We start from the raw sequence: 24,130 nt of genomic DNA on the forward strand, positions 1-24,130 counted from the left end.
TACAAACACACGCACACGATGTCAAACGTGCTGTTCTAGTGGAAACACAATGCTGCCTCTTATAATACCTTTTCATGCTTTTTACCAATTATGAGATGGAAATAAATAGTACTATCTGATCACAAACAACGGCTTTGTGTCTGCGTACCAGGTAGTTTGGCAAGTATAGCTTCAGCAAGGTCACACACAATCTCATCATTGCTTTTGGCTCCGAGTTGGGCTGAAGAGCGAGGATTAACATCCAGAATAGTGTTGATCAGATTCATGGTTTCTTGACGCTATGGAGAGACAAAAACATGTATACTGTAGTATATTGAGGACGTGAATGGCCACAAGTGTTTTTTTATGTATACATTCATTTCAACTACCAATTGGAAATTCCAGTGTTTGTACTGTAATCATTTGTTTTTTATTTTCATATCTTTAATTGGCAATAAATAAAATCAATAATTTATTCCATTAAACACAAAAGTTATAGTAAATTAAACTACAGTACTGTATATGTACAACACAATGTAATTTTTTTTTGTCTATGACTGAACGGCTCCATAATGGCTGTGAAATGAATGCTGACTATTCCTACTTATGTCTTTCTTTTCTCCAGCAGTAAAATCCATACCTGGAATGCCAGATTGGCATTTTCATGCATGCCAAAGACCTCAGGGTCATCAATGATAGGAAGGTTCTCAATGTATTCTATGTATAGATCCAGTGTATTTAACTCTGGTGCATAGTAGACGCCTAACAAGTAAGGGAAACCATTGAATTAGAGGAACATAAATTATAGTTACAGCGTGTTTCAAATAATAGCAGCCCAAGATGACTAACAAGCTCAATCACATTTTTGGTAGAAAATGTATTATTATAAGGCAAAACTTTTGGGGGGTAGGGTGGGTGTATACAGTACATGTTTTTTCCAGAAGCGATGCTGAATATATTGCAGGGTAAAATGAAATAAAAAGTATTCTAAAACTTTTGACCTCAACTCACATTTTAAAAAAACAATGGTAGTATTTCAAATACTGCATCCTGTATATGCACACAGATTTACTCAACTTTAAACTTGATAAGAGGCGAAATCGAAAGTTTGAGGTTACCGGATGCTGAGAAGGTGTAGCGAGGCCCCAGGGTTTTAGGTGAAAAGAAGCCTTTCAGGACCGTTCTGAGGCAGCGTTGGTCCCAGACATCTGTCACTCTGCCTCCATATGTGATCTCACCTGGGAAAGCATCAGTTAACATGCTGGATTCATTGACACAGTTTAAAAAAAAAAAAAAAATCTTTCCATTGGTGCACTCAGTATTTCATCACATGCTATTTCACAAATTCATCCATCCATACTCAGTACATCTTTTATCCTTTTAAAGGTCACTGAGGACTGCAGCTGATCCCAGCTGACTTTAAGCAAAAGGCTGTGTACACCTTGGATTAGTCGAGAGTCAAAAGCACTGGGGAACAATTTGAAAAAAAATACCAAAACTGTTCACTTATATTTTTATGGTGGTTAAAAATAAAATTGTCATGCTGAATCGAAAATTGAAGTCGTTTTTTTTCTAGCATGTCAAGTTTTTTCTCCACAGTTTACCCTCCAGATAGGCAAAATTACACTGATTTGCTGTAGTAAGACTTTTCAGTTGATTATGATTGGACTCTACGTGGCAATTTGTTTGTGCAGTTACAACTGAAACAATGCAGTGAGAGGCGTATGCACCTCCCAACAGGTCAGTACTATCAATATCTTGGGCCATATCCTTTGTCAAACATCCATCCATTAATTTTCTGTGCTGCTAATCCTCATTATGGTCACAGGCGTTCTGGTTTCTGGCTATCCCGGCAATCTTCGGGCGAGAGGCAGGGTACAACCAATCACAGTCAGATTCACAACTTCAGTGAATTTAGAGTCATCAATTAACCTACCACAGATGTTTTCGGCATGCGGGAAGAAACCACAGTACTCAAAGAAAACCTACAGACAAACATTGAAACTTCATACAGGTGAGGCTGGGATTTGAACCCTGGTCCTCAGAACCGTGAGGCTGATGTGATAACCACTCATTCATCATGCTGTCCTTTATAAAACTTCAGTAAACATTTCAGTCAATTCTGTTTCTTTCGTATTTCATTGTCTGTCAATACTGTATTTGAACGGTTTTACAAAACAAGCACATATCCATTAAGTACAGTATTTTTCAAATTTTTTAGAAAATCAGGCATCTCTAGTTCTAAAACTTGATATAATAGAGAGAAATTTAGATCAGCAGTGGATTCTGCACCCACAAATTAGTTCAAAACGCTGTCAGACGTAACTGAAAAACTGTTCCCCAGTGTAGTGTATGGAGAAAGACAAGCACACTCACAAGGTCATTGAATGGGAATTGAATCTATGTTGCGTCAAGTGAGGGAACATCGACAAGTTCAGTGACTTATTTCCTTAATCCATCCATCCAATTTTCTTTGCTGCTTATCCTCACAAGGGTTACGGGGAGTGCTGGAGCCTATCCCAGCTGTCAACGGGCGGGAGGCAGGGTACACCCTGAACTGGTTGGTAGCCAATCACAGCGCAGATAGAGACAAACAGCCACACTTTCAATCACACCTAGGGGCAATTTAGAGTGTCCAATTAATGTTGCATGTTTTTGGAATGTGGGAGGAAACTGGAGTGCCCGCACAAAACTCACGCAGGCATGGGGAGAACATGCAAACTCCACACGGGTAGGTCTGGGTTTGAACCCGGGACCCCAGAACTGTGAGGGCAACGCTTTACCAGCTTCTCCACCATGCCGCCTTATTTCCTTAATATAAAACTTAATGATTTCAGTTCATACTGACTGATGGAAACAGTGGCTACAATTATGTGAAAAAAAAAAATCCAACACTGCTGCTGCGTCAAGTTAGGTTTTTCAAAGTCAAACCCAACAAAGTAATTGTGATACAGTTGTGTATTATGTTTGGCCTACTGGTAATGTATGTAAGAGCATCCCATGGAATAATAGCATCTTTGCAGTAGAGGTTGAGGTTGAGCAGAGCACACTCTCTGTCACTGTCACTGAATTCATAGGGAATGTTCCAGCCAAGAGGACCAAACTTTTTACGCTCCTGAAGTGTACATAAACAAAGTACACAGTTAATTTATAGAACACAAAGAAAAAAGAACAAATGAGTGCATTATTGCATGCATATTTTGATTTGCGACCTGAATGACTGCGTGGAAAAAGCAGATCCCAAAGACCATCTTCTTCCAATCCAGCCCAAGACTGTGTTCTTCAAAGAAATTGCAGGAGATCTCTGTGAAGGCTCGTCGAATGTTGGCGCGCAGGCCTTTAGGAGGTTCATTTGTCACCTGAGAGAAACAAGTAAATCATATATTTTTGTTCCCTAACAGATCATCCTTTTGTCTGATGATTATATTGCAACCGGAAAAAGGAAAAAAATATATTCGGGATAGGCACAAGTGATGACTTTGAACCTCTTAAATGTAACTTGGTATGAAATTAATGTATTTCACTTCCATTTTGTCTTTAATAAACTTGAAATTTATATAGATTTTTACCTTGACAGAGTTTTGTAGCACTGTAACCGGAAACACTTTAGTCGGCATGGAACTGAGAAACAAGCGGAAGTTCTCATGAATTGATGTGTCTGTGCAGAAAAAGAATGCCTCACTTTACACACTTGCAATAGTTCTTAACCAAAACTAAAGCAAGTAAAGAGGGTGACTTTTTTTTTTTTTTTTTACCAGGCTCAGCGAAGGTCTTAATTATCTCCTCCATGGGGAGCATCCAAGAAACGGCTAAATGGCAGTTTTGCAAGAAAACCCAGCCTCCATTCTCTAATGCTGATTTAATCATTTTCTCAGCTATGGGTCCCTGTCCTTGACCCAATGAAATGGACTCAACCCTGGTTACAGAGAAAGGATTCATTTCATATACGGTTGCATATAATGCATATAATTTCAAAATCTCAGACATTTTTGGCATCACATTTCCTAGACTGAATGTTTGCCTGCTTAGAGTATAATGAAGTAGACAAATATTTTGGCTTTGAGGATAACACATCTACTTATGGAATTGCTCCACCTTCTACTTGGTTTTACCTATCAAGACAACCCCTCTCTTTTGCAAAACGCTGGAAGGCACCCATGGGGTCGGATCCAGTGCTGAGGATAAAGACCAGTGGCGTAGATGAGGACATGTCATTGTAGAGATTAGCCAGATCAATGGGAGGGTTTTCCACAAACTGCTTCCCTAAACTGACAATAACAAACTCTGTTGCTGCAAAAACTACCTGGACAAGGAAGAAAGATACAATTTACATAATATTTGATCTTGTTATGCAGTATGTTTGGTAAAGTGCCTTCAAATTATCAACCACTATAGCATGATACCTTACGTGGGGGCATCCTGACATACTCCAGTCCACTGATAAAAACTCAATTTAACTGTGCAATAACAGGATTACAAAGGGAAGAACACAAGATGACCTCAAACAAGGTTATTCTTGTTTTTGTCATCAAATGTTTTTATAGTTGCCCAGGATTTTACTTTCTAAGAATCATTAAGATCCCACAGACAGGATATATTGTTTACTTAAGGCCCCCTTTCAACTCTTGAATTGTAGAAGGAAAATATTTAGCCACCTTAAAAAACTGATGTGTCATTTAAAGGGCCGGATTTATGAACCTGATGGCTTTAAAAAATAAATAAAAAATCTGCACTTGCATATACTTAAGAGTATGCCACAAAAAGTCTTGCGGGTGGCACTAGACATAAAATATACTTTTATGATGCTATTGCAATTCTATGTTGTGGATTCTAACCTACCTTCTCTTCCATGAAGTTCTTAATAAGGACCAGCTTTTGGAAAGCGGTCAACCTTTCGTTCCAGTGGCCTCGGATTCCGCTCTTTTGTTGCCCCTCTTCAGACATATCAAGAGGAGGCAAATTTGACACATAGTCCTCCCAGGTTTTTGGATTAAAAGATATCTCAAAACTTCCTAAGTAAAGGATAGGTAGTAGTTAATACTTAAGAAATCTACAATTTTCACATAAAAGAGAAACAAATTACTGATCCTAGATACGTTAGTAGCTGGGGTGCGAGTTTACCAAGCTGAACATGGATGTGTGTTGCAATGATTTCTTTGGAGATGCCCTTGAAGCAGGACAGTGAGTCCTCCAGTTCACAACACATCTGCCAGTAATAATCACTTAGCCATGGAACATCTGGCCGTTCTGGAAATTCCTGAGATATGAGATGAGACCAGGGACGATTTCAAGAATGCGGTGACAATCAACTTCAACATTTATAGTACCTTCATCGCAAAAGAAAGGAGGTTGATGGATGAGTGTAACAGACAATATTGACACAAATGTGAAGAACAAAAATGACACCAGCCAGCCTGCAAACCCAGACAAGTTATCAATGCATAAAGTGAGTATTCAAATGAAATGAGGAAACCGGAGTATCCAGAGAAACTCCACGCAGGCACAGGGAGAACATGCAAACTCAACACAGATGAGGCCAAAATTGAACCAGGGTCATCAGAACTGTTGGACTTATTTTCTAACCAGTCATTCACCGTGCTGCCCTTTGGAATTCATCCCAAAATATATTTGACCCATTTATTCTTCAAATCATCTGAGCTTGGCATTCATAGCTGTGCACATAACAGCCAAATTATCAGTCAGCCAGTTATTTTGGATTGATTTGGCGTATAGTAATCACGAAGTGGGCAGGTGCTTTTTTACTATTGCATTCAATCGCCAAACCACATAGATGTTAAACTTAAACCAGGTCACAAACTCATTTTAATGCATTTCATGCATACAATAGTAGAAACAAAAGGATTTTAATGGACCTTGAAACATTTTTGCTAGGGAAGTTTAAAAAAGACTCATGAAAGATTCTTAAACAAAAGAATAGTTGGCACTTGTGATAGAAAATCAATTTCCTTGTAAATGAAAGTTCCCTCTTGCGCTCCTCATTAGCATGGGAAATTTGTTTGTTATCCATCATAGAAGCCAGAGAAGGACTGACAAGAGGCATTAAATCTACAAAAGCTACAGGCAGCGTGTGGAGCATCACTTGTACAACTACAAAAAAAGTACGAGAGCGAATAAGGATCATCTTGGTCTACAGAGTAGCACCCCCCTGACCAAAGATTTGAAGCAGTTGTATTCCTCGTTTGAGAGACAACAAACAAATACCGAGTTTTCCGAAAGGAAATCCTGCCTGTAGTATATCAATCCCACCAAAAAGCTTGTAAAGGTTAAAAAACTGTACTTATAAAAGTCATTTTTAACCAGTCCTTAACCAGTTTAACCACAATACCTCCCCAACTAAAAGAAAACATCACATGCATAACATGATGTTGCATGCGTGAGAAGAGGCTTGATGATCTTATTCCCAAACCGCTAAAAGTTTGGAGGGAGTGAATGTCCAAACTAACACACCAGATATCCATTAGCAGTTTTCCAAATAAATTAACTGGATACCACCTTACTACATCACACTGCATTGGAGGGAAAGAACACTTAACATTCCCCATGCATTCTGCATTGACGAGAGTTGATCTTTCAACACCATCTTACCAGCCCAAATTCAAGATTCAAAACCCAATGCTTCACTGTAGAGGTGATTTTAAAAAAAACTTTATACAAGAGTACAATTCGGTAAATGTAATTCTTCGACCTTGACCGTCAGCAAGATTAAATGCTCAATGCGTTAATACTCTGTAGACTGGAGCTGTTTAACCTCAGGAAACTCATTTTCATTTTCAAAGTCATTTTCTACTGCTCTGCAACTGGTAGTGTACTAGTACTATCTACTTTGGAACCGTGCAGTTCTCCAGCTGCATCCATGCCTATTACAAGCAGCTATTCAGAGGTTCATCAAAACAGAGATCATTCATTCAGATATATGTCTAGATATCATGTTGATATCTAGACCATTTCCGCCTACCACTTCCTGCAAAATTCTATTGTAATCTAACAAAGTAATCTAGTCATGATTGCAGGGAATGTTTGGTGAATGTCAAAATAATAAAACTGGAGAAGACATTTAGTTTTCAAGAAATGAACAGCACGATCTTTAGTAATTTATGAAATCAAAGATTAAATTTAATGTCCTTACGTGGGCAACAGGGAATTTACCTAAAAGAACCCAAATGTCTTTGTCCTTACTGTTTGACTTTAGCCTGAGATTTCTAAGCAATATACTGACCAAGGAAGAGACGGTGATAATGAACATTTAAGTATCAAATCCATCCCTACAGCAGCATGGCAGGACATATTAAGTTCAAGTAACTTTATTGTCAGATATGTTCCATTCATGATGATCACCATACCGGTACCTGAAAAATCATTCCTTTCAGACCTGCAGTGCTGTAGTAAACAACTAAACAGAAAAATAAACTGAAAATGAATATACAGAACTGTTTATTTGATTTTTTTTTTTGTCTAAAAAAATACCACACATTATATACACACGAGCAATGAGCAGCAATATACACATAGTCCGTGATCGTCTGGCTACCACACCACAGGTTCCTGGCGTCTCTGCTGTTGCTGAAGTGTTCGGCAATCCTACTGGAGTATTGCCTCTGAGCTTCTCTGATGCCAGGTGGACTTCATCTGTCAGCCATGGCTTCTGATTAGCCTTGATAGAGATGGTTCTGGAGACTGTAAATTCATCCATGCAGGGAGTGACGGTCTCTGTCTACTCCTGGAGGTCTGTGACGAGGTTGTGGCCAAAAGGAAGGCTGCCTGTTTGAAAAATGCTTCAGCCTGTGGTGGCAAAACATGGTGAGAGCCTCTGATGACCACACCTAGAGCTTCGTCTGGCTTTGTCACCTTAACCAGTGGTCTGTATACAGGCATTAGAATGACAGTAGTGTGGTCTGAGGCTCCCGGGTCGGGAGGGGGAGGGTTTCGTACGCTTCTTTGTGAGTTGTTAAAACATTGTCCAGGATGTTGCTCCCTATTGTGGGAAATTAAAGGTGCCCATGAAGTTGTGGAAACATGGCCTTGGGTTTGGCGTGGTTCAAATCCCTTGCCAGGATGAGGAAGGCATCTAGGTCGGATGTCTGCTGCTCACTGATGAGCCAGTGGAATTCGTAGAGTGCCTTGCTCCTGTTCTTGGTTGGGTGGGAGAGATGTAAATAAATGGCTGCCAGCAGAACAGCAGACACTTCACTAGGCAGGTAGAAAGGCACTTGATGACCATCAACTCCAGCAGTGGTGAACAAACCACGTCAGCATTGTGGCACCAGGCATCACTGATGTAAACAAAGAACCCCCCACTATGAGTCTTCCCTCCCTTGACTAGCACTCTGTCTGCCCGGTAGCATGTTAGCCAGCCTGACTGCATGGCACAGTCCAGAACCCTATTGTACAGCCATGTTTCCATGAAAGCAAAGTCGCAGCACACACTCACGCTTATTGTAGATGTGTGGAGTAAAGTCTGTCTTGTTGCCCAGCGAGTGCACGCTGGCCAGGCTGATGGAAGGGAGACCTGGCCTATGTGGGCTAGCTGCTAATCTAGCTCGGACACTTCTGCGCTCAACCCTTTTCTGCTTCCTTCTTTTCCCCCTGTGGCACCTCCACTGTGGGCTGGGTGCAGGAGTGGGGGTTGGGGATTGCCCTGGGCTCCGGGGCAGAACACAGTGGCGTAGCACTTCTGCGATCTCTGGATTTGTGTCCAAAAATAATGTTCTGTGAGAGTCGAGCTCTGGAGTAGGTGCGCAATGAAGTGCAAGGGTGTGATGGAGACAATCAGTCATTCATTCAACCACATTAAACAGTAATGACACAGAGACAAATGAATTGTGATCACTGCAACCCATGCTGACGGTTGCACAGAATGGTTTGCAATCTCTCTTACTCACTAGCAACACTGGCATATATTTACTTTTCACCAAGTGGCACGCTACAGCGTTCAGCATATATTAAGACCCTCAAATTTCAGAAAGTTTTTCAACAAGCTGTTTCATGTGGCTTTTCATTCCCCAGCTCACCTTTTCCATGCCTGCAGTAGACCTGATGAAATTCTGCCACTCCGCCTCTGAGATGTCACCACGGTGCTTCAGGATCTCGACACACAACATGAAGCTGTAGATGAGTTTGTGCTGTTCGAAAAGGCCCCGGGAAACATTTATGTAGGAGTTGAGTAAGATCTGATCCAGTAGGATCTGTAGACGTTCTTGCAACACGTCACTCTTTTCGGATGTCTCGATGGTGGTGTTGAAGAGCTATGGTTTGTGGGAGAAAAGAATAACAAAAAGGGTCCTTTTGAAATCTAAACCTGTTTTTCCCATGACTTTAATAAAAAGCAAATGCAGGCTTTCTCACTTGTTTAAAGTACTTGAGTGAGAACTGGTACATTGGATCAATCTCAGACAGACTCGCAACGACGAAGAACAAGACAGAGCCTCGGGTGGCTACAGATCGGTAACCCTCTCTTGCATTATTGATCATCAACTCGGTGGCCTCTGCCTCCTCCAGTCGCTGTTTTATAGCTGCTGATGTCACCTGAGCAAGGTAGAAAATAATAAATAAATAAAGTAGCGGAATGATCGACATCTGAAAATCGGAACCCCGCCCACACATAGACCTCCAAATTGTGACTTTTTCCTTTATCTGTGACTTAAAACATTTGGGTTTGACATGAAAAACTAATCCGAGGTGAACTCAATTTGACATTTTGATTTTTAGGCGTTTGACTGGTACAGCACAACTGTAGATCAATCCCAAATATTTTTAGTCTATAGGAAAAAGAACGGGATCACCCTGTTTCAATACTTTTGAAGGTGAGTGAAGATGAAGAATACGATATGGCAGTCCATATTGGAAATTATCGATGAAATTGATGGCAAATTTAACTAGCATTTTTCAAAACTCCCTTTACCTTTGATTCCTGGAGAGTGGTAACCAGCTCCTCATTGTCAAGGATGTTTCCCTCAGAGGTAAAGAGCAGCTTCAGAATCCGATCTTCAATGTTCTTCAGTTGGATGCGGTCATTATTGATGCGCACAACCAGATCGTTTCTCTGCTCCTCCAGATGCGGACTTTCAAGACACACCACGTCGCTGAGAAGAGAACGATTTGACGAGATTCAATCATTTGTTAAAAAAAAAAAATCAAATCACTGGTTGTTTATATAGAAAAAATTGTCCATTTGCTTTTTTTTGTGTTGCATAATACCCAAGCAGTTGGTCCTCTAAGCCAGACTTAGTCACAGTGAAGTTGATGATTGTAACTTTAATACACACCTGAAAGGTGAAACCACACATATGCATCATTAATTTAACAACAAAAATGTCAGACACATTCCTCACATTGTATTTGGTAAATATTTAGCAAATTGAGGCCATGTAGCTCAGTGGTTAGAGCACTGGTTTGGTAAAACAGGGGTTGTGGGTTCGTATCCCACTGGGGCCTCCACTCCCTGAGAAGGGTTGCGTCAGGAAGGGCATCGGGCGTAAAAAAAAAAAAAAAATTGTGCCAAACATATATGTGCGTTCATCTGAGATGACACGCTGTGGCGACGCCGAAAGAAATTTACTTACTTACTATTTAGCAAATACCAGAGAAGAAAAAAAAAAAAAATCAACAGTGCCCCTGCGCTAGAGGAAGGCTGAATGGGCATCAAACCTGTGCAGACTCCAGGAAAGGCAGTAGCATGTATTACAACACTACAAGCATGATTAAAATGTACAACATTATGAGATTAGGTGTTGTCACTACCTCTGGTAGATAGTGTGGATTGGCCATTTTAGTTGTCATATAGAAGCGGAAATTTTTGTCATAGTCAATATCTGAGTCTCCAAGTCGGATCAAAGTGCGTCCACCCGCCACAAATGTCTGCTTTAGCAAGACGGGCTCCAGAGCAGGATCCAGGGTCTCCTTTAACTACATGCAAAAGAGAAAACACAAACGTGGACACGTCAACTTAAACCAGTAGTGTAGCTCATCATTTCACTTTGGAGAAGTCATTTTTATGATAACTTAATACAATTTTCTGGATGGCAGATGGTAGTTCTGGTTTATTACTCACTGTACATATAGGGTGTGCTACAGTCAGTCTGTTAGAGCCAGAAGTATTGGGACAATGTCACAGTTTTTGTGATTTTGCCTTGATACTTCGACACAACATTTGGAATGAAGCATTAGGCAAAGAGCATAGCCCTAATGCCTCAATTCGTTTTTTCTACTTTTCTGTTAGTATTTAGCATCATAAACGCCCATGTCATAACACACCATGTAGGACCTTGTCTGATGTAGAGGTGCCAACCTAGAAAAGAAAAATCACTCCCAGAACATCCATCTATCCATATATTCTAAAAGCCACTTATCCTCACAAGGGTCACGGGAGTGCTGGCGCAATTAGTCCAAATAAGTTTCCATTTCCATATTTTCAAAATGTTTTCATTAGTAAGGATAGGAAAATGGGTGGATGAAACAATATTTTCATTACATCACCCATATAATGGCAGACACAGTATCAGCCTAAATCAAGGTACTACTTTATGAGATTTCAATGTGCCATCATCAAAAAAAAAAAAATAGCAAGTGTGATTAATCAGAACTCAAATGTGAACATTAAAACTCAGCACTGTATTTTGCAGACCAACAAATAACATTGCTGATAAGTTGAATTGGACTGTATGGACAATTGTTATTGTTTCTATTTCATGCAATGTACTTCATGTGTGTCTTGCATGCTAGAAAGATTCAGAGGTGTGGACTCGAGTCACATGACTTGGACTCATATCAGACTCGAGTCATAAATTTGGTGACACTATGTTAAAAAAAACCTGTAACTCAATTTGGCTGGAGATTGTTGGGAGAGGGTCCGGAACGCCCAAGACCCTTGTAAGGATTCTGCAGTACAGAAAGGGATGGATGGATGGATGGATGTTTGAGGCTTCACTGCGGTGTCACAATTTAGCATCAACGAAGAACATTGAGCCTTTGAAATGTTTTTTCTGAAGTTGACCACTTTAGTTGAAGATTTTTAACTTCCTGTTTTAATTTACTTGCCCTTACGGGGAAATCCAGCGATACTTTTATTTATGAAATTAAAGGATTATAAACAGTTGCACTCAACTCGTATGTTTGATTACCAGGGCAGAATTTGTAAGAGGTGCACAATTCTTTATTATGCACTAATATCATTATATAAATGGCATAAAAACAATGAAATTATTGTTAATCATGAAAGTTTTTGCGAAAATATATTGTACAAAAAAAAATTGCTATCGTGCCAGGCCCAAACACAAAATATGAGATAGAGCAAGAGCAACGGCTAATATAAAAATGTTGAACAAATAGTATAAATAGTGGAACAACTCTAGCGAGAGTAGATAGATAACTGTAATAAAAATTGCAATATAGCAGCATTGTGAAGCAAGAAACATGATATAGTGGAGGATTACTGAACCTGCATTCCGTGATGATAAATTGTTCCAGGACTGGGACTCATACAGTATTTTCCATAACATGTGCATCCCAGGACCCACAGACACAAATGTAAAATCTATAATAATATACATTTAACCTACCCACATTATGAAGTGATGTGTAGTAACCTACTAATGAATAGCCGGTTATCATTCACTTGAGTTATCTTGAATGGTTTTCCAGACCTTCAAACTTTAGGGTTTGCCAAATGGGTCAACATTTCAATCACATTGTATTACTTTCATTTATATTATGACCCAAAACTCTTTCATTTTTAAAAATACCTAATGTTATGCTTTGCCGTTAGTCTGCATAAGTTATACTAAATTAATTAATCAAATTTGTTTTGTTGCAATAGTTGCAGTTCAGTACAACCAAACAGCAAATTTGAAAGTAACTTGTATTTTCCTGATTAATGATCCACATTTAAGTCTGAAATGAATGTGCAAAGTTCAACGTAGCGTGTTTCTACCTCCTCCAGGAGAACAGGCATGCCCATACGGATGCCATTTTCTAGCTTGTGAAGAAAGTTTGGGTCAGTGAGCTTGATCACCTTGAGGCCATGCTTGGCCTCCTTTGAGCGGATCCATCGGTTTGCCTAATAAAGAAAGAATGGGCCATTTTTAAAAACGTGTGTCTGAACATGGAATGACATGCTACCAGCAATTCTCGCTTAAGCTGTGACAGTATTTCAACGAAAATGATGTCAACATGTCGATGGGTCAGTAGAAATGGTAAAATTATTTATTGTATGAGGTTGTCTATTGTTGAGGTTAGATTTGAATGTACATAAAACATTTCTGCTGACAACAAATGTATAGTACAACAAACTTAAAATGGATGATCGAAAAGGACCACAGGAAGGAGAGCTGTTCGAAGATAAACACCTATTCGGGCTAGAGTAAGAATGGAAAACTGGTGCTGCCTGCCTCAAGTATTTTTGTGTATATTTGGTGACTCATAATTAAAAAATTGACACTATTCAGTCATTATGATATAGTAGGGACAATTCATGAAATAGTTCACCTGATCCTGAGGGTCAATCATAAGAGGCCAGCGGCGACCCTCATTTACCAGTATTCCATTTTCTGTGGAGACGGTGTCCCGGGGCAAACCTTCATTATTCCACTGTTGAATAACATATGGGTCACCCAAAATGTTGATAAGGCTGAAGCTGGAACTAATTGGAATTTTCAGGTTCTGGCACTGTATTATCCACTCATCAACAAGCTGAGGAAAAATGGCAAATGTTAAAAATCTTAGATGCAGGCCATGTATTTGGGTTGACAACAAACATGCCTGCCCACACAGTAAGGAAATAGATCGATTAAAGAACAATGCTGCCCTTTTTGTCAAAATGAGATGTAGAGATTTTTTTTTCATTTTTATAAACACATGCGTGCCAAGGTCCAAATAAAAGTGTGACTTTGTTCTACACACCAAAAAATCTCAGTGGCCCAAAAACTATGAATCCGATATATTTTGGTACACATAAATAAATGTATGTACATACAGTATGTATGAAGGTGCAATGCACAGGGTAGATGATGTCTTGTGTGAAACTGCAGCTCGTGGTTATGCGAATATTTTACGTCACACTTTTCTGACAACCTCTAAGTATAGCGACTACTGTATATTTACCAGTTTTCTATAGTGAGATGTGAATGCTCCATAGTATGCCACACAAGCAGCAGCAATGAAGACGTTGCCGACAACGTCGATGATCTGCTGCTCAAATGTGGCAACACTTTCCTCCCAGCGCACTTGCTCATCTCCCAAAGCCGATGTCAGCTTCCCTGCTCTGGTCAACCGTGCCTGCGTCACTGCCATTGTGTTAACTGTAAAAAAAGGAAAAAGAAAGGAGTCGAGAATGTGAGCGATAGATAGAAAGTACACTGCAAGACAAAATGGCTTATTGGTGTACATTCAGGAATGAATCCTAATCCAATACAGTATTGAAGGGTTTTGGTTTGATACAGGTACAAAGAACACGGCAGTCACCCAAATCCTGCTTTTCGTTCAGGCTGCTGTCGTATGATTCCTGTAAAACCCTAATCTTGTCTTCCACACTCTGGAGCAGTTGTTGCTTTTCCCTCAGTGTTGCCATTGTAATTTCCAGCTCTGCCTGAATTGGATATGGAGGTATCAATTATTATACATCATACAATTTCAATAAGTGTGCAGAAACAGGGACGTTGAGACGCAAGCGTTTTAAGTGAACGCATACAGCCCCATTGGGATTGGGCACGGTTTTGAACCAAATTGCTGACCTGCGCTTTGGCAAATGCTTCTCTCTTTGGACCAACTTCCTTGAGGATTCTGGAGTATATGTCCATAGCTCTAACCCACATACACATGGATTTGCACGCTTTAGAAACCTTTTCCACCTTAAAACCAAAAGCAAATAAATAAATACATATAAATGAATAAGTAAATACATACATAAACCGAATGATGAAATCTTTCTAGTCTCAAAATTGTAATATGTTTTAGTTTCATGTAAATAAACTAGAAGACATACATTCCATCTGTGACACTATCAGTCCAAATGATATCAATCCCAATACCAGTCAAAACTATTACAAGAGTTTTTGAACAAAAAAAATCTAAACATACCTTCTCAGGTACAAAGTCGGGGTTGTTAATGTATTTCTGCAGCTTTGCCAGAACTTGAGGCTTAATATTATCCTTGTCATAGTCTGTCAAAAATCGGGTGAAATTGGAATCACCCAGCAACTTTTTGGCATTGGGCCAGTCCGGCCTGTCCAAGGAAAAATAAGGAACAAAAAATGCAACTCAAATCATACTATACAAATGAACGTTACTCTACATTCTAGTAAATAAGGAAAATTGTCCTGTGGGTAGTTCTGTCTTGTATATATATTTTTATATATATTATTTATTTCTATATTTATGATTCTGAACTAAGTTATTGAATTAGAAATAAAGCATACAATATCCAAATTTTCATCTCAATACATTAGGTTACAGGAAATATTACCGCTAATTAAGGGTACTTTATGGAATACACATTTTCTATGTGTACAGCATCTGTATTGACAAGTTTATTTACTGCAGTTTGCAGGAATGAATGTTTGTCTAAATAGTGATAATCACAAAAATAACAACCAGAATTGAGTTAGTCACTTTCAGTAAAATTTCTGCCTCTCTCGCCATTACTGGAATTTAGCACTTATTTTCAAGAGAGTGACAAAGCACACAGACTTGCAGTTGAGCAGGATGCAGACAGCCTCCATGACGGTCATGACCATGTCAGGAGGTTTGGTAAACACTTTGAGCTCGGAAATGTCAGCCTTGTCCAGAGAGTTAAGAGCCTGGTTAGCCCCCTCCAGGGCAGGCAGAGCCTCATTCAGGTCTCTTTGGGTATCATCGGCGATTGCTTGAGTATCTTCAGCCTTGACTTTTGCCATTGCCTCTTCTTCTTTCACAACTCTACGTGTCTGGGATAAGGTTCAAATTATGCATGCATCAAATACACTAAAACCTGGGATTTATTACAACAATGTACATATTTCATGGGACCTACATAAAAGGGGGAAAAAACTGTACCTCATCAGCACTCTCTTGGTCAACAGACAGCTTTTCCATTAAGGCATCAACATCGATGCTTTTCTGTTTGAGAAGTGGCTCCAAAGCAGAAAGGTCCACTTTCATTGTTGCCACAAGATCGTTGGTCTCCAGGAGCTTAGTTAGACCACTCTTCACACGGTCCTTTGCCTATAGGCGTGAACATTATATCAGTGTAAGACTTTGACTGACACAGACATTTTTACATTTATTCATTGATTTTTTTAACTTAGCCTTACAAGCACTAGCTGCTGCCTCTTATTGTCCAGCATGGACAGGTACAGGTTAATGAGTTCCAAGTAAGAAGTGGGTGTGGTGTAGTATCGACGTCTCACTTCTGAGTAGAATCGCTCAGCCATGACAGAGACACTGACATGCGTCTCCACACACAAATCTGAGAAGCTTTGCTTGAGCTCCTCCGTACCAAAGTCCACATTCTGGAAAAAGGCCTGAGAGACGGAAAGAAGGGCCTCACGGGGCCACTGGGCACCACATAGTGAAAGACATAAAAGTAAAACAAGTAAACAAATTGTTCAATTTGGCAGATATTTATAGACACTCCCCTCGAAAAGTATTGGGACAGTAAACTCAGTTGCTTTATTTAGTCTGAAATCATTCGTTTTACATCAAAGGTTACACACAAGTCACAACGGCAGCTTTACTTTTCATGGACTGTCTTCTGGATATGATACACAACTTTTATTTTTAGATTAGGGACCTGTGTATGCTATATTCTAAAATGCCGCCAAAAATGAAATCGGAGAGTTTATTTGAGCAAGCGATTAAGAAGGAGAATCAATCAGAGCTAATGCAAATATTGGCAATAACAAGTACAATTAGTTGGGATGTCCAGAAGAAGAAACAAAGCACTAGTTTATTAAGTAACAAATGTTAAATGGGTAGAACAAGGAAAAAAGCATCAGTTGAGAGGGAATTTGACTGTCAAACCATGAGAGCTATCATCATGCAGCAAGATAATTACCCAAAACCCCTTTTTTCATCCATTTTTTTCCTCATCTCCAGAATTAGCCCTACAGAGCATGCATTGTATCTGCTAAAGAATAGACTGAAGGGAATAATTCTCAAAAGGAACAACTGCAAGCGTCTTTAGAGAAAGCCGAAAGAAGCGTCACCGAAGAGGATTCCAAAACTTCGGTTACATCAATGGGTTGCTGCATTTAGCCAATGATACGAAACAACGTTTTCACCATGAGGTAATTTCATCTAAGTCTATCTGATCAAGGCAATTATTTGCGTATTGAAAACTTTGGATTTTCTTACACAAATAATGCTAATAAAATCTCCTATGTTGTACGACAGCTCTAGATGTCAAAACAACAACAACCTGAAAGTCTTTTTCGTTTCCTTTTGGCTTGTCCCATTAAGGGTGGCTACAGCGTAAACATCCAACTTTGGCTGTTCATCTGATGAGCTCATTTCTAATCCTATCCAACTTGCTCACTCTTAGGGAGAACCTCAACATATTCTATTCTATATATATATATATATATATTTCTGCCACCTCCAGTTCTGCTTCCTGTTGTCTCTTCAGTGCCACCGTCTCTAATCCGTACATTATGGGTGGCCTCACCATTGTTTTATAAACTTCACTGCCCTTCACGATAGCAGAGACTCTTCCGTCACATAGAACACGGCAGACACCTTCCACCAGCTGTTCCAACCTGCTTAGAACCGTTTCTTCACTTCCTTACCACATTCACCACTGCTCTGGATTGTTGACCCTAAGTATTTGAAGTCGTCCACCCTCACTATCTCCCTGGAGCCTCACTCTTCCCCCTCCACCACTCTCATTCACACACATATATTCTGTTCTACTAATCTTCATTCCTCCTTTCCAGTGCATGTCTCCATCTTTGTATTCGTTCCTCCACCTGCTCCCATCTTTCACTGCTCAAATGTTGATTCTTTGACCTTTTGATGTCTAAAATTTCTTTTTTCTCAGGCTACAGCACAATTATAACAATTGGCTTCACTATTGCAATACTTTTGTTTGGAATGTTGCATTTCACAGGGAGACAACAGAACAGCACTGATAATGGTAAAAGGTTATGTTAATGTGTGACCAATAATACTCTTCAAACTCAATCAATATACAGTACCACCGTCTTATACCAAAATACTGTATAGTAAAAAAAAAAAAAATCAATAAATGTCAGACTGATGTGAGCATACCTCCACAAACCAGTCAATGGTGCAGCAGTTGACCAGCGAGGGAAACATGCGACAGCGGGACCTGAAGGCATCACCAACTGGACTCATACACAGCACAATATGGAGCTTCTCCCGTACACGAGAGATAAAATATTGAAACACCTGAGAATCACAAACACACAGAATGTTTGGCACAACCAAAAAGTCAGAGTGTCACATATGCTAACTTTTTAGTTCAATCATCTTTCTGACTTGTCATTAGATTTTTTGATACACTTTCTTTGAAATCTTGTTGTGTATTCAAAAGCTGTCCACATCATTTGAGTTAAATTTTAAGGTGAATTAACTCAGCCCAAAAGACACAATCACCGATGATGACTATTGTTTTTCACCTCAAAAACAACTTTTGTACAATTGTTTAAACAAAATTTAGTTTTTTTTCAGACCGTTTTCATTTATGATACCAATATTTTTTCATTCATTTAATTTCTTTCTTTTATATTTAAGACAATGAATGTCAATCTGTAGTGTTTCCAAACCTATACAGGTATGCCACTGTGCTCATTTTACCCAAGAAAAATCAGATTGCGCACCCCCAAACAGATATATCATCTATAATGTGACTGTATGCATCTTTGTAGCCAAAGGTTGTGGACATTTGTATAAAAATTGCATGTGTAATTACTGAATGTTTGAGATACTGCAGTGGTTTGAAAGTGTATGTGCATATAATTACCTCATCTCTGTTTTCCTCACTGATTCCGGCTTCTTTGGCTTTTGGGCGGGTTGCAGCAAGAACTTGTTCCAGCTCATCTTTTTCAAAGAGGTTGGGAACTTCACCCGAGTTCAACATGTTGTTGATGTCCTCCAGAAACTCCTCCACCACAATCTAAAACAAAAGGGTTAAGAGGCACATTTCTCAAGCACTGCCCAAGTTTTTTTCTTTTTCATTTTACTCATACCTGAGTATCTGTAAAAAGGAACACGGTATCTTTCCTTTCCACCCCAGCCATCCTGTAGAGTCTCCTCAAGTCTTCGTGAAAGCTGTCGTAGTTGTAGCCTCGACTCAGCTCAATTTCAAAGCATTGATACTCACAAATGTGGGACGCTAATCGAGTCAGTGACTGCTTGCCTGTCCCTCCCACACCCACAAGCAGACCGTTGCCTCGCTCAAGACGCACCATGCGGGCGATTCTAGAAAAATGTGATTGCGAAAATAATGATTCAAGGAGGAGTGCAGCGGTCTTTTTGGCTTAGAGGAGTTTAGTGGTGGCTGGATTTCAAATGAGATGCCAGTCACTTTCTAGTGACGTGAGAGAAGAATTATCCTGAAAGGTCAATGAAAAGGTGTTTATAGAACACTGTGTTGCTATGCGTAGGCCGCAATTGAATGTATTTAGTCAATATTTTACACAAAAAAGGCTAAATAAACCAATTAATAGTATGACAAAAAGTAGGCAAAGAACACTGGCTTCGCTTTTTAAAAGGCACAAGATAATCGGCACACCGCCCTTTAGATTATTTTAGAAAGCAAGTTTTATGATACACAACATTTTTGCTTTGTTTTCTTTTTTTTGCAGTGCTTGGCATTAATCAATGCCGCATTTTTTAAGAAAAAAATTAGGTCAGCATTAGGGAATTGCTTGTTCACAAGTACCGGGAAACATGCTCAATGGCATCCTGGAAAAACACCAGCTTGCTTTCCTTGGAGTAAGTCATATTGTAGTCACACAGATAGTCCAGGAGAACCGCTTGGATCTTATCTAGGTCTGTAAGATCTTCATACAGACGTTCTTCCTTTTCTGCACCCACCTAAAAGCAAAATGGGTTAAGCGGTTTCTCTTGTTTTTTTTCAATACAGTGGACCTTTAAATGGTTGGGACTGAAATGTTAAAAGAATGTATGGAAAAAATTCATTCTCAAAAACAGAGCAGGACAGGATGAAGTGACTTGGGATCGTATTTTCTTGGACTTTTTCCTTGATTGTATACAATTACAGAGTTTGGTTCACATTATTGTATCTATTATCAAAAACATTCCCACCCATACAACAATAATCCTTCCTTAAATGTTACATAAAACAGCAGTTCATTATCTCAAAGTTTTCTCATGGAAAATAATTTCAACATCTGAACAAACCAAAGGCCAAACACAGAAACAGATAGGATTCGAGAATATGTAGAATGATACCTTGATAAAGTCTCCAAATATGATTGGCTCAGTCACAAAGTACGATGGATCCAAATTTATACCAAAATATTTGCCTGAAGAAGAGAGAGATGAGTAAAAGATGTCAGTATTCTGCAATTAGTATGAAAATGGTCAAAATAATGACCTAGAAATTTGAAATGTGCACTTGTATCGTGTATTAAGTGTGGAAGTTCTTACTGGCTGTCTCACAGACGATGGCATTAAAATACTCTTTATCTTGGCCATTGATGAGTCGATCGTGGAAAACCCGCTGACATTCATGGCAGAAAAGACGAAAGATCTGCGGCTTATCTCTCATTTGACTGGCTTCACATTGAAGCATACCTTAAAATACCGAGATAGGGAAAATTTAATGTGCGCAACCATACATAACATTACACATAAAATTACAAGATCAGATAATTTTGTTTGTTTGCAGCCTGTAGCTGTAGTAATGTAAACATTGTAAACTGGCAACTATCTTTTCTCACCCACAGGGAAAATACATGCACACTAGACCAGGCTAGGGTCTATTTCTGTACTGCATACTCAATACTTACCTTGAACACACTTGGAGAGGTCTCTGAGATTGAATACATAGTGAGACTTGGCTGGAGTGGGAAGCAGATCCACACTTAAGCGGTTGTAAATCTCAACAGCTGAATCCACAATCTGTTTTGCACAGTCCTTCACTGGTTGAGGGAACTCTTTGAGGAAACCAGACAAGATAGCCTAGAGGGACGGTGAGGAAAATCAGTTTAGCGGAGGGAAGTAGACTTTAGTAATTATGATTGTGGTTGGGTGATGTGTCCCCTGACAAAGATTATCTGTTTGAGGCTTTGCTCCGAGGGTGTGGGCAGACAAAGCATGCTGAAGTGACGAATGAATCGGGGAGTCACAGGGTTGCGGCCACCTCCTGGCGGAGCGCATGCTGCAGCGATAGTCATGTCCTAGGGAAGAGAGACACGGATGCAGGTACTACATTTTTCTTTGCCCTTACTGGACAATGACTATTAATCTATGTTAATTACTTACAAGGATCTCTTGCCAAGACTGGATGTTTTCATCTCTTAAATTACGAGTTATTTTAATATATAGTCGTAATTATTTATAGAACAGTTCAAATTGATGATACATGTTTCAACATATTGTATAAAAAGTATTAGAATAATACTGAAAATTCATATCAGAATTTATTGTACATAGATTGAAAGCTTGTGCAAGCATTAAATCTGTCTCTCTAGTTTTGACGGTCTTTAAACAGGTTGACTGGGTCTGAGCTTAAACTACATGCATCCAAATGCAACAATAATTACTTCATAAGTTGTTCATGTGCTATTTGGACAATTGCTTACCTGTATCTCCTTCCAAAAGAAAGTTTCCCTGTCATAAAATCCAGAGAAGTCCTGAAATTGGCGTAGAAGTTCAATGGGGGGCTGAGAGCCATAACTGTCCAATTTGGGCATATTTAGATCATCTACAAACACCACGATCCTCTTATCCTTAGGTGCACCTACACAAAGTGAAAAGGAACAAAATCAGGATATGAGTTCAATGAAATGAGTGAAAAATATATGAGACACAGATATTATTGACAGGTGTTGAAGCCAAAAACAGTGCCCATCGGCAAAATTATTCGTGCAACTATTTTTTTTTTTTTTAATAAAATGTAGTATATTTTCAAGTTATGTTTTATATCTCTTAACGGAATCAACACAGTAAAAAATACAACTGTTAACAAATAAGTTAAAGTGAGGCTAGAGTGGAAATGAAAAAAGCCAAAACACCATAATTCAAATGATTCATTTCAAAGGAGAATGAAGAATAAACAAATATGCTGCAGTAAAATGAGCACTTTTTTCATCCAGTGATGCAGGTGAGGTATAAAAAAGAATAACAAAAAAGTTAGATGTAAGTGGCGGCATTAGAATTGTAGCTATTTTTAAAAAAGGACTTTCGGTGACACATTTGGTCCTTGAGAATGATCACATAAGAGACCCCTGATCTAGTGGATGTATGTAAGGACCTGCAAGGAACATTATTGTGTTGATTGAGTAAGGAAACCAGTGAAAATGACAACCATGACCAGCAATTAAAAATAAAGGAATGTGGGAGAAGTTAAATTGAAGATCCTGGATGTGGTTGCAAGACTGCTGTTAGTATGTCTTTTTTTTTTTTAAATCCCACTATGGTGTGTGACTTAATGTGGTGTCCTATTTACCAAGCATGTTCTTCCTTTTTTTCTCCAGCTTAGACTCAATGATTTCTTGTGTGCGAGCAGAGGACGTCTGAGCAGAGAAGTTGATATAAACAGGAATGTAGCCAGAACTTTCTTGGATACTGTTGAGAAGGCCTCGTGCTATCACGGACTGTAAAAGACACAACACTGTTTGAATAACACTTTCTGGTTTGGTCTTTGCATTCTGCATCAATTAAGAAAGTTGAGTGAATTCTGGGAAATGGTAAAATGACAGTAAATAATACAAGACTAAGTTGAGGCAAATCAAGTCAAACGCTCACTGATTTAAGTGCATGCATAAATTTGGATTCCTATTCATTCAAATATTTTCAGAGTAATTGTTGACTTCCATCCTTAGGAACATGGTCTACCACCGAAACAGCAAGATTAGTTGTGTTACTACTTGCTTTCCCCACTCCTGTGGAACCAGTGAAGAGTACGGAATGCCGGACTGCCAGCAGTTTCTCCATCAGATAGCCATAACGGACGGTGTCCGCGGTGGGAACCAGCATCTCGAAGAAGGCTTGCTCGCTGTCGTATGTAAATAAAGGTATTATTTTCTCCCACTGAACGAATGAGTTTTTGGTAAAGTTGATGAACACGTCCCAGAGGGCTCCATTGGTAGGAAGCTAATAAGACAAAATAAAAAGACAATCACTAAAACACAAGCAAATACGGTACCTAAGCAATGTGAAATGCAAATCAATGTCAAGTTACCATGAGATCTAAAGAATATTCAGCAATAGGTCAAATGCTTGCTTTGTTTTACAGTCTTTATTTCAACTTCCTGTTGGACTGAGGAGCACATCATTCCTACCAACAGAGATCTTTTTGTCTTTACTGTCTACTGCTTTATTTTATAACAAGCAGGAATTTGTACATTATTACGACATGCCATAAACTTTCCTATAGCTTGGGTTTGATTGATTACACTCCAGTTTACAATGGTCAGGTCGACCAGTGAAAATGTTGTGCAGTACCTTTGCATTGCTGTTGTCTTTAAATTGCTCTCTGACAAAGTTGTCAAAATCATCCCAGTGGGTACTGGGCAGGTTGCCTCCGACTGACCATAGGTAGCAAAATAGAAATGTCTGACAAAGTACATCAGAGAGGCGCTTGGAATCCTGTCATGACCAAAACATAAAATATGTCAACTGAACATTGTGGAAATGTTACAGTTGGATGGATGCACAATGAACCAATTGACTCGCATGAAAAACGTATGTGAACCGTTTGGAATTTCTCATATCTCTGCATAAATTGGTCATAAAATGTACTCAAAAGAATAAACAGAGTCTGCTTAAAGTAATACCACACATTTTTTTTTTTGACAGAGGAAATTGTAAACAGTGACAAGATGGGGATGAGAAAGTAAGTGAACCTTCCAGACCCTTCGGTCACTGTACAACCTGCTCTATCGCCGCCTAATTTTGGAGCACTCCTCTGTACAAAACTGTTGTCATTCGGAGAATACCTCGTGTGGTTCTT

The 24,130-nt window shown here is 39.3% G+C and overlaps 1 protein-coding gene across 2 annotated transcripts in view; it reads right to left on the reverse strand.

Annotated features, from left to right (window-relative positions):
- The window catches only part of dnah6 (dynein, axonemal, heavy chain 6), a 51,388-nt gene that overhangs the window by 5,129 nt on the left and 22,129 nt on the right, over positions 1-24,130 (reverse strand). For both annotated transcript variants that reach the window (XM_061828656.1, XM_061828657.1), the window contains 36 exons: positions 23,623-23,766; positions 23,050-23,271; positions 22,625-22,772; positions 21,759-21,916; positions 21,222-21,353; positions 20,964-21,135; positions 20,602-20,748; positions 20,404-20,477; positions 19,871-20,025; positions 19,176-19,407; positions 18,950-19,102; positions 18,235-18,375; positions 16,281-16,523; positions 16,024-16,191; positions 15,679-15,914; positions 15,070-15,214; positions 14,724-14,840; positions 14,455-14,578; positions 14,095-14,291; positions 13,480-13,683; positions 12,926-13,051; positions 10,738-10,902; positions 10,195-10,262; positions 9,899-10,079; positions 9,343-9,522; positions 9,009-9,242; positions 5,101-5,236; positions 4,815-4,991; positions 4,092-4,278; positions 3,735-3,895; positions 3,549-3,637; positions 3,192-3,338; positions 2,956-3,094; positions 1,098-1,217; positions 620-741; positions 149-278 (listed from right to left, as the gene is read on the reverse strand). In XM_061828656.1, coding sequence (XP_061684640.1) covers positions 149-278; positions 620-741; positions 1,098-1,217; positions 2,956-3,094; positions 3,192-3,338; positions 3,549-3,637; positions 3,735-3,895; positions 4,092-4,278; positions 4,815-4,991; positions 5,101-5,236; positions 9,009-9,242; positions 9,343-9,522; positions 9,899-10,079; positions 10,195-10,262; positions 10,738-10,902; positions 12,926-13,051; positions 13,480-13,683; positions 14,095-14,291; positions 14,455-14,578; positions 14,724-14,840; positions 15,070-15,214; positions 15,679-15,914; positions 16,024-16,191; positions 16,281-16,523; positions 18,235-18,375; positions 18,950-19,102; positions 19,176-19,407; positions 19,871-20,025; positions 20,404-20,477; positions 20,602-20,748; positions 20,964-21,135; positions 21,222-21,353; positions 21,759-21,916; positions 22,625-22,772; positions 23,050-23,271; positions 23,623-23,766 — 5,674 coding nt within the window. The remainder of the gene's footprint in view (positions 1-148; positions 279-619; positions 742-1,097; positions 1,218-2,955; positions 3,095-3,191; positions 3,339-3,548; positions 3,638-3,734; positions 3,896-4,091; positions 4,279-4,814; positions 4,992-5,100; positions 5,237-9,008; positions 9,243-9,342; positions 9,523-9,898; positions 10,080-10,194; positions 10,263-10,737; positions 10,903-12,925; positions 13,052-13,479; positions 13,684-14,094; positions 14,292-14,454; positions 14,579-14,723; positions 14,841-15,069; positions 15,215-15,678; positions 15,915-16,023; positions 16,192-16,280; positions 16,524-18,234; positions 18,376-18,949; positions 19,103-19,175; positions 19,408-19,870; positions 20,026-20,403; positions 20,478-20,601; positions 20,749-20,963; positions 21,136-21,221; positions 21,354-21,758; positions 21,917-22,624; positions 22,773-23,049; positions 23,272-23,622; positions 23,767-24,130) is intronic.

This window comes from Syngnathoides biaculeatus, chromosome 9 (assembly GCF_019802595.1).
Source record: "Syngnathoides biaculeatus isolate LvHL_M chromosome 9, ASM1980259v1, whole genome shotgun sequence".
Lineage (NCBI taxonomy): Eukaryota > Metazoa > Chordata > Actinopteri > Syngnathiformes > Syngnathidae > Syngnathoides > Syngnathoides biaculeatus.